Source organism: Patella vulgata, chromosome 5, assembly GCF_932274485.2.
Source record: "Patella vulgata chromosome 5, xgPatVulg1.2, whole genome shotgun sequence".
Taxonomy (NCBI): domain Eukaryota; kingdom Metazoa; phylum Mollusca; class Gastropoda; family Patellidae; genus Patella; species Patella vulgata.
Window position 1 is genome coordinate 33,160,767 of NC_065883.2, and position 16,010 is coordinate 33,176,776.

The 16,010-nt window shown below is 36.9% G+C and overlaps 1 protein-coding gene across 2 annotated transcripts; it reads right to left on the bottom strand.

Annotated features, from left to right (window-relative positions):
* Positions 1-1,198: 1,198 nt before the first annotated feature.
* LOC126821781 (centriole, cilia and spindle-associated protein) lies at positions 1,199-10,712 on the bottom strand. 2 transcript variants are annotated; one of them, XM_050550281.1, is made up of 4 exons: positions 10,568-10,712; positions 8,210-8,601; positions 5,865-6,076; positions 1,199-3,915 (listed from the first exon to the last, which is right to left on the bottom strand). In XM_050550281.1, exons 2-4 carry the CDS (start codon positions 8,571-8,573, stop codon positions 3,679-3,681), a joined length of 813 nt encoding a protein of 270 aa, XP_050406238.1. In that variant the 5' UTR covers positions 8,574-8,601; positions 10,568-10,712; the 3' UTR covers positions 1,199-3,678. The 2 variants fall into 2 exon arrangements, with proteins under 2 accessions (XP_050406238.1, XP_050406239.1); XM_050550282.2 differs by lacking the exon at positions 10,568-10,712 and adding an exon at positions 10,309-10,438.
* Positions 10,713-16,010: the final 5,298 nt, after the last annotated feature.

Here is a 16,010-nt window from a genome sequence, read left to right on the forward strand (position 1 = left end):
CGTCGGCATTTATGCTATCCATCCATCTACAAGCTTAAATGAAATGGCTAACAAACTATCAAAACAACAATTTTCGTCATGACGTCATAATGACCCCTTATAACGACATGACGTCACTTGGAAACACTGCACAACACATTCCGGCGTGGTGTCTAGTCGTTCGGATGGGACGAAAAACCGAGGTCCCGTGTACACATTGGCGTGCACGTAAAAGATCCCTTGACAGTTGGAATTCGAAATAAGATTATGCCTAGTCGTAAATGCATTTCAAATTATCTTCGCAACAATTCTTTTTAAAGATTCAACTTGTGAAATGGATCTGTGGATATCATATTTAGACTATGCTAGGCATATGGATTGGCTGTACTACATACCGAAAAAATTCGAAAAGTACCGAAAAATAATTACAAAAAAGTACCGAAAAATGACAAACAAAATATCGAAAAGTCAGTGAGACATACCAATAAACCTTTTTTTTTTCATACCAATTACCAAAAACATCTGAAAACCCAAAATACCGAAAAAACAACACTATTACCGAAAAAGCCCTAGGCCACCCATAAAAATTGCTAGGTGGGTCAGGCTAGACCACGCATAAAAATTGTGGGGAACTCTAGGTCACGCATGAAAATGGTGGACACTCTAGCAGGGTAATGGGTCACGCTAGATAACGCATAAATATAGTGGGGAACTCTAGGTTGGTCATGGATTACAATAGGCCCCGCATAAGACATGTGGATCACTGTAGGTGGGTCATGGGCCAGGATAGGCCACTTATAAAAGTGCTTCGTGGGTTATGTTTTTTCAGACGGCAATTTCTCCATTTAGCACAGCATTTTGTTTATGAACTAGTTATAAAACATTCCAATGCAAGTTGTAAGCATTCTTCGACGGCTTTTGATCTTTTAGTTTTTGGTGTTCAGCATTCAACCAGCTTTTCCACATTAACCTGACATGATTAACCTGACATGCGCCTTGCAGTGTGCTATGAAGTAATAACACATCTTTTGCCCTGGAGAGTCATTTCCACCTACCGGTACTCTTCATCAAATTCCAACAGCCTAGGTCCTAGGGTTCATTTATAAGCACCAAGTCTAGTGTTAATACTGTCAGTATAATATTCATTTATTAGCGCCTTAAAGGGTTTTAATACCGTCAAAGGCCTGTGCACAATACCATAAAGGAATAAACATTGTAATAGATATAATAATTATTTTAATATCTATGAAATCTAGATTTATTTACATTGTGGAATTCTGTTTCATTCATAATTTTTAACTTAAATATCTATATAAATAAGGCCACTTTTTTAGGGTAAAATGTGCATCATGAGTTTTCTCATGAATAGGAAAATATAGAGTCAATAAGCGTAATAAGCCCCTTTCAAAATAAATAATGTAATCACAAATTGTAAATACTACCAGCTGGTATTTAGCTGTTAAAGAAATTAACCTGGTCTGACTCTAAAGAATAAATTGCACACCCCAAAATGGGCATAATCTCCCCCTGCGCTCTCCCAATACTTCTTAATTTTACATAAATGGTTACTCATAAAGGTACTTTCCTTCAATGTGTCTACATTTATATTTAATGTAGCACATAGCCGATTATGACTCACACTAGTATTAGTATTATAGGTTGTTTGGGAAATATTCGCTTATTGTGTGTTCATTTTGAGTGAAATCTGTATCACTGCCGGCCCGGGACAGTACAGTGTAGTGGACGCTTACAGCTACCCCCCGGATCTATTCACTTGGATCTGATGTGTATGTTTGTTGTTTGTGATGTCTGTAATTTGTGTAGATTTGTCTTGTATATTTCTTTGTGTGTGGTGCAGTCCCCCTGCACTTACTATTAACAACTACACACAAAAATCTTGTAAATATGACACAGATGAAATCTTGTAATATAAACAAGGGGTTGCCATGCAAGATACGCCCAAATTTTGCAAGAGATGGACAGAGAAAAAGCTAACAATGTGTGAATATAGAAAGGGAGAGGGATCTTTGGGTTATAAACATACAGTTCAAATTTCATCAAAATAGGATAACCAGCGGCTGCCAGGCAGGATATGCCCACATTTTGCAAGAGATGGATAGAGAACATGCTAAAAACAAAAATGATTTTATGTACAATCAGGGGCCATAATCCAGAAAGTTATGGTCTGAAATGCACAAATATCAAAAGGGACTAAGATTTTTGGAATATAAAGATATATTTTAAGTTTCATCAAAATTGGATAAAAATTGTGACCTCTAGAAGGTCCATAACCTTTGAATTACATACTTATATACAATTTGCATACAAAGAGCGGCCATTTTGTTGGGCAGTTTCATTTCGACTTTCCCGAAATTCCAATTCAACCTTAATTTCGTACAATCAGGGGCCATAATTATAAAAAGTTACGATCCAATATGTGCGAATATCGACAGGAACCAGGATCTTTGGGTTAGAAACATGCGTTTCAAGTTTCATCAAAATCGGATCAAAATTGTGACCTCTAGAGTGTCCACAAGCTAAAAACGCGATTTTTGGTACAATCAGGGGCCATAATCCATGAAGTTACAGTCCGATACATACCAATATCGAAAGGATCCGAGATCTTAGTTGGATAAAGCTATATTTCAAGTTTTGTTGAAATCGGATAAAAATTGTGACCTGTAGAGTGTCCACAAACAAATTGTGGACGGACGGACGGACGGACTGACACAGGGGCGACGACAATATACGTCCACATGAAAATGTGGGCGTATAAAAAATGACTCTACACAAGCGTATATAATAAAACAATAAACAACTATAATACAATAATATACTAATAACAATTGTATAATATAATATATTAATATCTAAAATATTATAGAAGAGATCTATTAACAAAAAAAAAGTATATTTTACTTGATTCTACTTTTTGGGAGTTTAAAAATAACTTTTGTTTTTTGCATATTAGATATATACACTGACAGAAAGTATAATAAAGATAAATTATAGGAACATAAAACCTTGTTACTACATCTAATATCAATCCTGTTGATAAAATGTTAGCCAAAATGACATACATGTACGTACACTGATTAAAGATGCAAGATTTAGATAAACAGCTGACCGTTCTTGATATAATAGTTAAAAAATATATAATGAATATTATGGAAATTACTTTATTCCGAATGTTATGGATGATCGAAGTTTTGAAAAGAAACAGGTTAAATTATAGTCTTGATATTCAAGTGCCACTACTATGATAATCAAGTACCATTTTAAATTTTAACGAAGATATGCCAGACATTCTCTCATTCGCTTAATATCTCAGTCATCCGATGTTCTAGAGAGTTGATTATGGGCTTGACATGTGAATAAATGTCTAAATAATAGTTTATATATAACATTTGAAGCCAGCAAAAACATGCCATAGATAATAGACAGATTTAGCTCTTTTTCTGTAATGCATCTTTAACATTGAGCATTGATAATATATACAATCCTTCTACATGATCAGAAACCTATGAGATTGTACCAGGATGAATTTTTCTGATGATATTTTGTTTATGCTTTTAAAACCAAGTTAGAATGATCATGTCTGGTATTACTATCTAGAGTGATGATGACATGTTTAATGGTTGACGCACCCTTATAATAGATGTTATCAATAAAATTATAAGGCTATGAGAAATAGTTTATCTAATATTCTCTACGACTGTCTGGTCTTGCTGATAATGCTCGTTCGTAAATAACTTTATCATAGGCTGGATAATGTTTCTGATATTCTGTTTCCCAATCTTCAGTTTCTTTTTTCATCAGTTGTATGATTGCTTTCTTTTTCCTATCATTTAACCAAACATATTTACTATGTTTTTCTTCGCGTTTCTTTGCCTCTTCTTGTCTCAGTTGTTTAGCTCTCATGGCTGAAGCGTAAACCTGAAACATGAAATGTAACTCAATAAATAACTGTCCATTATGTTATATTTATAGTAAACTGATCTGTCTTACTAAACGCAATTCATTCATGACATGGCTCATGTTGGAGTCATTTTCATGTCATCTGCTGCTCATTCCCAACACTTCCTAAGAGCTTTTAAAACAAATAAATAGGCATCTTTAACAGAAATAAACAAGCCAACAGTGAGGTTTATGTCCCTCGCCGAAATTCCAAAATAAATAGATGACACATTAATTAATCGCACATTTATTTTTTTCAAAAGTATCGAGCAATCAAACTATACACTAAGTTTCATCACTCTCTAACAGATAGAATCAAGATTATCTTCTCCCAAAGCATCGACCAATGAAATTGATTAGATCTGCTTAGCTTCTGCTCAAAATGTTAATCATTGAACTCGGTCAAGACATTCAGCTAATGAACATCTACATCAAGTTTAAACATTCTACCTCAATTAAAAGCAGAGTTGTTATCGCTCCTTAGCCTAAGCAGAAAATTCTCACCATCGAACTTAGTCAAGGTAATGAATCTATACACCAAATTTCATCACTCTCACTTAATTAGAACTAAAGTTATCGTGTCCCAAAGCATCAACCAATCAAATTGAATATGTCTGCTTACCCTAAGCAGAAAATGATCATCTTCGTACTCCATCAATGTATTAATCTACATCGCTCTCACTTCATTATAACCAAAGTTATCGTGCCCCAAAGTATCAACCAATCAGATTGTTTATCTCTGCTTACCGTAAGCAGACAATGTTCATCATTGAACTCCATCAAGGCATTCACCTAATGAACACCTACACTAAGTTTGAACATTCTAACTCTATTAGGAGGAGAGTTATTGTGTTCCAAGGTCTTGACCAATCAAATTGCTTATCGCTCTGCTTACCCTGAGCAGAAAATGTTCATTATCGAACTTAGTCAAGGTATTGATGTAATAAAGCTATACACCAAGTGTCCTCACTCTCGCTTAATTATAATTAAAGTTGTTGTGTCCCAAAGCATCAACCAATCAAATTGTTTATCTCTGCTTACCCTAAGCAGAAAATTCTCATCTTTGAACTCCATCAAGGCATTCGCCTAATGGACACCTACGCCAAGCATAAACATTCTAACTTAATTAGAATGAGAGTTATTGTGTTCCAAAGTCTCTACCAATCAAATTGCTTATCACTCTGCTTACCCTGAGCAGAAAATGCTCATTATCGAACTTAGTCAAGGTATTGATGTAATAAAGCTATACACCAAGTGTCCTCACTCTCACTTAATTAGAACTAAAGTTATCATGTCCCAAAGCATCAACCAATCAAATGGCTTATCTCTGCTTACCCTTAGCAGGAAATGCTCATCTTCGTACTCCATCAAGGCATTGACCTAATAAACACCTACACCAAGTTTGAACATTCTAGCTCAATTAGAGAGAGAGTTATTGTGACCCAAAAAGTGTGAAGGACAGACGGACGGACAGACAGACGAACCCATTTTAGTAGTCCTCTGTTTTCTTTCAAAGGTAGAGGACAAATATTAATTCAAATAAATACATGTTCCTACATGAAGTATATGTACTTTGTATATAAGTTAACTTTTGAATTTCCAAGAGTCAATTGTGAATTACACATCTATATAAGAATCCCAACAAAAAAAATGGACATAGACACAAGGAACATTGTTATCTTTATTCAGTGTTGGTACATTGTTATAATATATATTATATATATTATAGAAGGTGAGTTGAACAGCCTTAAATGGAATGTCATCACTTAAAATTCCTGTGTCATTGGTATTGTTCAAATAATTCTGTGACCCAACAGGACACATATTTAAAGAAAAAACAACAGACAAGCATAAACAATCTTCTATGTTTGTGATACTGTTATTGCTTTTTATTAATTAACAGATTTAACTATGATTTTCATACGTACATTAGTACCAGCACGGACATTATGCGTCCATAAAATTCCAGTTGTTTTTTCACCATCTCCATGGCCGTATGATAGGAAGGGTTTAGGGTGTTCAACTGTTGGTTGTTTCCGTGGAGCTGGAGCCGAGAATGGACGTGCTCTCGGAATTTTTTGTTTACGATCTGGTCTTCTCATTCTCCTTTTCTTACCCCATTCTAAAACCTTAGTTTTACCTAAAAAAATATTCATACAATCAACATGTGTAAGAGTATATAACAAGATTACTATACAGCTGAACTTTCAATATTTGTCTTTCATGCAATGTTTATCATAGGCAGTGTACACATCAATCCTGCAGCCACAGCACAAGCCAAGGATCCTATTTAATATTTGATAGAGTTGATTACAAGTTTGAGCAATTGGTTGCCTCAGAGCTATTGATGATTGGATTGAAATGAAAATATATTTCTGAAAAGCTTGTTTGCGTAATGCTTAACAGTTTTTGGTTTAATAGAAGTACAAAACGTAAGATTGACAATGGAAACAAATGCTGACCATTACTTTCAAAAGTGTCAGTGGTTAATCAGCTGATAATATCGTCTTTGAGCGGCATGTGTTTGATAATGTTGATGACAGTTGGATGGTTGTATCATAAGGTCTGTCATTGAGTCAACTGGCGTGGTTTCGATTCCCCGGTTGTAAATGACAAGGAGTTGGGTCACTTGTCCAACCATGTGGGTTTTCTCCAGGTCCTCCCACTGCTAAAGACCCCTATGCACAAGCGAATTATTGAAATAAAATTGAACCATGTTAGTCCCACAATGACCTACACATGCAGTTTGTGTCGAGTGGATATTAAACCCTTTTTCTCTCTCTTGATAACGTTGAGAGAACTCTCAATGAAGGGTCGCTTCATTGGACAGAGCCACACCCAATTTTTGTGTGTGTCTGAGTCGACTACAGGCTGCAATTCTTTACAGATCCTTTTGAAACTTTGCATACCTATTCCTTATACCCTACAGATGATCCTATTGTTTTTGATATAGTATTCCTTATAGCCTAAGGACGGCAACTATTTATTTTGGTGCGTGTCCCGACTCCTAGGGGCAGAGCCACGCCCAATTTTTGTGTTTATCGTATATTGGCTGCAATTCTGAATGGATCAACTTCAAACTTGGCATCCATGTATCATGTATGTATTCCTTATAGCCTAAGGGCGGCAACTATTGATTTTGGAGCATGTCGCAACCCCAGGGGCAGAGCCATGTTCATTTTTTTGTGTTTACCGTCTGAAGGCTACAATTCTGAATGGATTATCTTTGAACTTATTAATATTTTATCTGTAAATAAACTACAGGTTGCAATTATTAACATATCTGGATCCAATTCAGTACGATCCATCATAGAGTTGTATCTATTTTTATTGGTCCATGTCCAACCCCCAGGGGCAGAGCCACGTTTTTTGTCCACAGACTGGCATTCTGAATCTGAATGGATCATCTTGGAGAGAGAGAGAGAGATTGGGTTTAAGAGAGAGATGGAGTTTAACCTTCACCCACATGGTTCAATTTTATTTCAATAATTCGCTTGAGCGTAGGGGTCTTTAGAAGTGGGAGGAAACCCACAAGGTTGGACAGGCGACCCTACTCCTTGTCAGGTACAACCGGGGAATAGAAACCACGCTAGTTGACTCAATGGCAGACCTTATGATACAGCGCGCACGTGCTAACCATTCGACCATCCCCACCACCCCCGGCTCATCTTGGAACTTGGCATATTTATTCCTCATACCGTAAGAATAGCAACTATTTATTTTGGTGCATGTCCCAACCCACAGAGGCAGTGTCACACCCACTTTATTTTAAAAAGTACCATATCATGAATAAAAGCAGGAATGTGGACTAGATTGCATCGATTGCGATGCTCTCATTTAAAAGAATATAGAGATGTGCAACATCTTAAACTAAATGGTAGATTATTACATAAAACAGGGGCTTGAAAACTAAAAGAATGCTATCCATAATTTTTTGAAATGACATTCTTAAATTAATTTCATGGGCATAAACATTTTGTTTTAAGAGGAGTTACCTCCCTTAGACATTTATGATAATGTAATAGACCGGATTATCTAGCCAATTTTTCTCAAATGTTGACAACGTATCCAGACTAATATTCGTAGAATATTTTTCTGGATGATAGAGACTATGTTCAACCTGGAGTATATAGAAACCCTGTGCAAAATAACAGACACCAAAGGTTTTGTACCTAACAGAATGACAGACACCTAAGTCTTATTTGCCTGAAAAAATCCCAGTTTGTTAATGACAGGTGGCTTATAAGGAATAAACTTAAATATCGATACTTACCAAAATCCAACTTTTCAATGTCTTCTACAACAAGTTTTTTGACTTTGTCTAAATAATTTTGGTCATTCGAAAATTCTTTCACATCCTCAGATTTTGGTTTTATTTCCTTGTGGTGTGATTCTGGACATTCAGGTACTTGACACTGTTCATCGTTCTTAATTTTCAGTTCCTTTAGTTTTTCTTGAGTTCTTTTTAATTCTTCTTCTGAAGTTGTATCAGAATCATCCCATGCTATAGATGTATGTGAATATTGTTGGTCACGACGCCTGTTACGACATTCTAAATTGGCTTCATAAATTGGGATGTGTTTGGTTAATATTGTCGGGGAAAATTGTTTTTGATATTCTGATTTTTTGACAACCATTTTAATTTATCTTTTCTCGAAAAAAACTCTGCAAACAAAATATAAGGTGTGCATGTATTATTAGAGTGAGATGGGTTTAATAATTGACTGCCTTATGGAAAACGAAACTGCAAAAATATCACAAGATACAGCAGTCCCTCTATATTTTATTTTATCTTAACTCTAAGCTCCTTTAAAAGCATAATTGCATCTTTTACATATCATTTAGATAGTTTACTAATTTACCTACGAAAAAACACAATACATGTAAATGGTAGTATGTAGGGCTTGACGATAATTTGAAATTTTCATTATTGCGATAACTGTATAAAAATCCACACTAAGAGACCAGATTTAGAAAATCAAAATCAGTAATTGTTGAAAATCAGTACGATTATTTTTCTCTTGAACATAACACTGTGTATTAATAAAGCATCAATCAAATAATGACTTTATTATTGCCTCAGCTGTGGAGGACGGAACGATGACAATGAGTCGTGGCATTTCATTATGGGCGTATAAAAATTATTGTTAGTAAAATTTACATATTGAGATTAACTGATTTATTGAAATTATTATTCAGCTCTTGTAAAGCACAAACTAAATGAAGATTTATCGAATATCAATTCGTATATGTATGACGACCATCTGATTAAACATATTGTTCAGTCTTAAAGTAGGCAAAATATCATCCACAGTCTTCGACATTGCAAACACGACTTATTGATCAATTTAAATCCACATTGATGTTGTTACATGTATCTTACTGTAAAAAGATGGGCTTCTGATATCCAATATTTAAAGGAGCTAAATCGCTAATATTTGGGACCGAGAAATTGACACAAATGGGTCGCAACTCATATGATAATGTAATATGAATGTATATAAACTGATTTACATTCAATCGTGTCTGTTTTAACTGTAATTTCTAATCAGTTATGTTCGGCGAAATACGCCAGAAGTCTCAATCAAACAGCAATCTCTAGCCATAGTATCTAGGGGCGGATCCAGGAATTTTTGCAGGAGGGGGCTTGCCAGGTTCCCGAGACAATGTATCCTCCCCCCCCCCCCCACACACGCATTGCCTCTATCGTCATTATGGTGTATATACACACACATTGAGCTTTTTAAACAGAGAAATTCAACATCTCGTTTGACGTCAATTTTTATTATGAATTAATACAATGACATTGTGATTCAATTTCATGGATGCAAAGCATCAATTGTGATATCACATAATGTCTATATCATTATCTCGCGCTTTGAGTGCCAATCCTGTCCCACATCTGACGATAAAGGATAAAGCACACGGTATAGAAACAATTCTCATAAAAAGTTTTGATTTACAAAAAAATTTTATGTAGCTGAGCTGGGGGGGGGGGGGTCGACCCACAACCCCCCCCCCCCTCTGGATCTGCCCCTGGTATTTATGGCGCATGCTCTACAGATCAGAATTTGGCGTCACCGTTTGACATGACTCGTGGAATATGTCTAGCCTCGTTCTCTGTGTCCCTTGTTACAAATCGCACTAAAACGCATTATGGTACATGATTCATGTACCAATGGTATTTGTTTAATTTGTCTTAAATATTGGATATCAGAAGCCAACTTTTCCCGGTTAGATAACATCAATGTTGATTTAAATAGAAAAATAATACGTGTTTGCAATGTCGAAGACTTTCACTTTGCATGATTTTTTAAAAAGTTCTATCTTATTAATCTTCTTACTGTCACTCTTGAAATGTCTTAGCCTTACCTCAAAACGTAACTGAATATCTTAAGTGGAGGTATTTACCAGTGTGACAAGCGCTACTAGTACAATACTTGAAACCATAAACCTTATCCAAAATTCACGAAGAAAGGTGTGATGAAATTAAGTACCTGAATGAACATGTTCTGGTAGTTTTCGCGCTACGAATTATCACCACACTGTCTAATCCAAATGTTTCAAAAATCGGAAATTAGCTAAAGACTAAATTGGTTGATATTTGCTGAAATTCTAAAATGTCACTTACCTCTCTGGTTGCCTAAGCAACGCGTTTCACGAAAAGAGAAATTGTTGTCATATCAAACTTTGTTTCAATTTGGCAGGTGCTTGTTGAGGCGCCATCTACATCAGGGGACACAACTCAATGTAATGGACTAGTGATCCTTTCATTATTGACTTCATTGTTAAATCAATGCCATTCCACGGTTTATAACGAAAAAAATAAATAATAAAAAAAATGAGACATGTATGTTTTATGAAATAAATGTATGTTGTATTACATAAATAAAATAACGTATGACCGACTGAGTTTATTTTGATAATTTATCATTTTATCAAACAAATAATGTGATCGTTGTTATAAATCGTCGTTATCGTTTCGGGTGATCGTTTAATACAATGTTTTTTTGGTAAATAAAAGTTATTATAGACTGAATTGACGTTTGTGTTCATCCATTCCTTTACACTTATCTCCGAGTCCGAAACGTCACCTACCCGAGTCCGAAACGTCGCCTACCCGAATCCGCATGTAATCGTATAATCAGGGCCGGATTAACAAATGGGAATGGGGCCTAGGGGCCAGGGCCTCCGAATTATGGGTCCCCCACAAAAAATCTCAGTTGTGTAATCCGACGATGCCGCGTGGTACATTTGACTGGTATCCGTGTGTCTTTTTTTTCTGTTTATTTAGAAGGAAAGGTGTTTCAAGAAATCGCATTAAAATTCTCTTTAGCTGCAATATTTGGGTTACAAATTGTTGTGCTACTTGGAGACGGAATCAACGTAACTTTGAACTCATTTATATATATTCGAGTTTTGAAGGCAGATTCTGTCAAAAAATTGCATTGCAACGTTGGTTTCTAGACTCGTATCATTTGACCATTAGCCACAATACTATTTTACTATAATTAGTTGATAATTTGGTGTGTATTATAAGCCTATGTGTAATTTCAGTATAGACAATTACTTACGATATTTCGCGTTTTGGCAACAAAAGACTTTTAAATATGGATCAGCCGCGTTCAACGTTCATCAAAAATCGTTTCCGGTCGGTTATTCCGGACATAACTAATGGTCCCTCCTTATTTATCACTGCTCGACTTCAAATTAGGTTTAATGTAATTACATTCATGTGTGTGGAATAATACTGTCTAAGTTCTGGTCACTTGTGTTAGGTCGCCCCCTGCCCCCAACATGCTCAAGGCCCCAGAGCCCCACATTGATTAACCCGGCGCTGCCTATAATATATTTTTGAGCATTCCGATGATCTTAATCTTTATTACCGCAAGGGCCATGGATAATCCAGGAAGTTATAACGGTCAGATAAGCACAAGTATTGAAAAGCACCCAGATCTTTGGGATATAAAAATACCTTTAAGTTTCATCAAAATTATCAAGTTGCCCCAAGTATTCTTGTCTGCGATATCACCTCGGTGGAAGCGGACGTAAAATACAACTAACTCACTCATCAAAATCGGATAGAAATTGTGATCTCTAGAGGATCCTCAACCTTGTATTATATACTAATTGGGCCACAAGTACTCTTTTTACCGGGTTATTGCACGCAACTAATTATGCCGTTAGAAACAACGAGTGATTTTAACACGGAATTGAGACTTCTAGAACGTAGACTTTCAGAAGAAAAAACCCTGTTATGCTCTATACTGATCATTGGGTTGAGAGACCCACAGTTGCAATCAAAGACTTACGGGCTCGATGAATGTAAATTGGACAGAACTTGAATTGTCCCCCAAAATAATTGCGGGCTATAGGTGGTGGTGCGAGAGGCAAAGGAACAGAGCTTCCCACGTACGACCATACCGACCACACCCCTACCCCAAGTAAAGATAATTTGGACAATTTCTATGTAACGCCTCACTGGTTTTTGCAAAAATAAAATTAATTGTCAGACCATTTATGCCCCTATGTTTAAAAATATAAATAGATATTTGAATAACGTCCTTGTTGAATAAGTATGCCAATAAAAATACATAATATAAAGAAGACGATGAGTGAATGTGTATAACATCAACGATAAATATATTCATTATTTTTACATTTGGAGCATGACGTAATTTTTACATTTTTTAATAACCAGACGCCTTTTAGGAAGGGTGTTTTACGTTTCGCCGGTGTCCTTTTATCAAGATAAATCTAGCAATATCAGATAAATCTATACATCATAAGCTCCATGAATGTTTTGAAATTTATCTGCAGCAAACGCGTATCCCGTGAATACAGATACTTCAATGTGGTCCAATATAGCCTACCTTAAGTGATTTACCTAAATCCCAAATCCCAAACAACCAATCAATCGTCCCCGAGAAAACTTTGAAAAGTTAACCGCCGCAAATGCGTTTTTTTTCTGTTTTTCTAGCCCGTAAATTAAGCAACTAGATGAAATATTAATTTTTGTTTTCACTTTACCCGTGTGCCCGAAAGTTTCTCGCACTCTGTCCCTGTGTCCCTTATCTATCAAATTATTCACTGCTATCAGTTATGACCAGTTCAAACAAGTGTTTGCCATGTAAAATACGCCCACATTTTCCAAGAAATGTATCGGGAAGAGGTAAAATCAATAGGGCTCATCCTTTCATTCAAGATCTTTTGATCCTTAAGTTTCATCTGAATCGGACAACAATTGAAGCCTCTCTGGGCGGCCTATAAATTCATACATGTTTTACATCTTGCGTAAAAAACAGCGGCTATAGCTCTAGAATGTGAGATATGCTGCGTACCAACTTTTGGTCCTTAACTCATAGTTTAAGTTTCATCTCATTGTACAAAAATTGGAGCCTCAGGAAGGTCCACAAACTTCATTCATATTTCACATTTTGCTTAAAATAAGTTAAAAGGCAGATGGCCAATGCCCACCAAAATTGAACTCATCCAAGAGCTAGTGATACTCGTTTAAGTTCATAATCGGATAAAACATAGATGGTCCACAACCTTGGTATTACATGCTTTTATATACTGTGTAAAGAAGAGTCGTGGCCATTTGACTGAAAGTTTCAGTCCGATTTTCAGGAAATTCATTACTATGATGTAACAGTGATACATTTGAACGGTTTTGGAAATAATATAAAAATGGTGACCTCTAGAGGTTTCACAAGCTAAAAACGTAATATTTCGTAAATTAGGGGGTCATAATCCAAGAAAGCTACGGTACAATACGTGCCAATATCGAAAGGAGCCTGGGCTTTTAGGATATATCAACATTGGATGAAAATTCGAACCTCTGGCCCACAACCTGGGTACTACATGCTTCGTAATTATGATGCAAAAGGGATATATTTGAACGGTTTTGACAATCAAATAAAAACTGGGAGGTCTAGAGGGTCCACAAGCTAAACATGTCGAGATCTTTCGGTTATAAACATACATTTTCAGTTTCATTAAAATCGTATAAAAATTATGACCTCTATAAAATGTCCACAATCTTTGAATTATTATTGGAATTATTATGCATATATTTGTCAAGTTCAGCATCACAGAAAGCCACCGTCGAATGCGCTTGCATGGTAAGGGATTTAGAAACATCGCTGAGTAATTTCATTAGCCCAGGGGCGTATAATAACGATTTTGTTTGGGGGGGTGTTTAGCCAAAATGCGACCGACTGATTCCCATACCCCTAGTACGAGTGACGCAGTCAGGAGCCGAGCACCACAGGTGCTAGTTTTGTAGGGGCCATGTGCAGAAGCGGATCTAGATAGGGGTGGGGGGCAAATCTAGGGCGCCACCCTAGCCACAATCCCACCCCACAATGAATGTCAACAAAATACTGGCTATAACATTAAGTGTTCCGGTAGAACATAGATGATATTGTATAATTATATAGTTGTTTGCCGATCGTTGTCTCGCCGGAAAGCAGTTTTATTTAAGTTGACATAAAGTTTATGTCATATATGATTGTGCCTATAACACTGAGCAACCTGAGAAAATTTTGAAAAATTGAGTCAATATCTTGGCATTTGAGGTCATTGCTGGGAGAAATTCTTGTGGACGAGAGGACCAGAAATGTGAATCAATTAGACAAAATCTCGAGATCTGCCCCTGTCAATTCCGCCTGTTTTGCAAGAGTTGACAGAACTTTTGTATAGTCTGACGCCCCACGACCCACACACCAGTGGTACTACTAATATAACTGGGCAGTTCACTATAACCGTGAATATGATAGTGCTGAGACAGTATAAGACAACAGAGGAGTGGAAGAATGATGTTATAATGGAATCGAGCGCCGCAGGCACGAAAATATTTCAGATGTGTAACCGAGCTTTTAATTTTTGGGACTGGGCCTGACAATTTTAGTCAATGTCATGGCAAATGGATCCTCGTTAATGAGAGGATAAGAAATGGGACAGAATCTTGAGGCCTATCTGTCAATGTCGCCTGTGTTGTGAGAGTAGAACTAACAATTCTACAGTCTTTTGACCCACGACTCACTCACTAGTGGTACTACTAACTGGGCAATTCACTGTAACTGTGAATATGATAGTGATGAGATAGTATAAGACAGAGAAGGAGTTGAAGAATGATGGCATAATGGAACTGAGCGCAGATAATATCTGAGCTTTTAATTTTTGAGGACTGGGCCTGAGGGCACTTTACCTCAATTGGGCACTTACTTGGTCTCTGAAATGCCCTGGACTTTGGGGAGAGATTTTGCAGAATTCTGGTGGTCAGAAAACACCCCATTAATTCATTTAGTCTGAGACCGACTGCGGTGAGCACTTTTTTTTTTGAGACCGAATATTTTTTTGCCATGGGGTGAAAAACATTTTTTTCAAACATGATAAGTTGACAAGGTTATTTTATACTAAAGTTTTGCGTGAGTAGCGTGACGTGTGCAGTGAGCACTTATTTTGATACCGACTGCTCAAATCTTACGACCGACTGCACTGATTTTGCGACCGACTAGTATTTGGGATCTATTCTGGCATTATTTGTTTACCTCATTTATTCATTAAGACGGCGATGCATAATTTTGAGACCGACTGCAGTGACTGCACTTATTTTGAGACCGACTATTTTTCTCCCTGGGGGAAATTTTGTTCTTAGACCTACATACTCACAAAGTTATTTTATACTAAAGTTTTGGGTGAGTAGCGTGACGTGTGCAGTGAGCACTTATTTTGATACCGACTGCTCTTATTTTGCGACCGACTATTTTTTTTCCTGGGGGGGTCCCCCCCCCCACATTTACGCCCCTGCATTAGCCAGAAAGCGTCTCTAGATCCCCATGAGCTTCCGGGGCCTAAGCGGCCCCTGGATCCTCGTGACGTGTGCAGTAGCGTGACGTGTGCAGTGAGCACTTATTTTGATACCGACTGCTCTTATTTTGCGACCGACTGCACTGATTTTGCGACCGACTATTTTTTTTCCTGGGGGGGTCCCCCCCCCCCCACATTTACGCCCCTGCATTAGCCAGAAAGCGTCTCTAGATCCCCATGAGCTTCCGGGGCCTAAGCGG

Bases quoted from the DNA above. Each gene is read 5' to 3' on its own strand.
- LOC126821781 (XM_050550281.1), bottom strand. From the start codon at position 8,573: ATGGTTGTCAAAAAATCAGAATATCAAAAACAATTTTCCCCGACAATA. The intron at 6,077-8,209 runs GTAAGTATCGAT...ATATTTTTTTAG, and splicing joins CATTGAAAAGTTGGATTTTG to GTAAAACTAAGGTTTTAGAA. The intron at 3,916-5,864 runs GTACGTATGAAA...TTCATGTTTCAG, and splicing joins ATGTCCGTGCTGGTACTAAT to GTTTACGCTTCAGCCATGAG.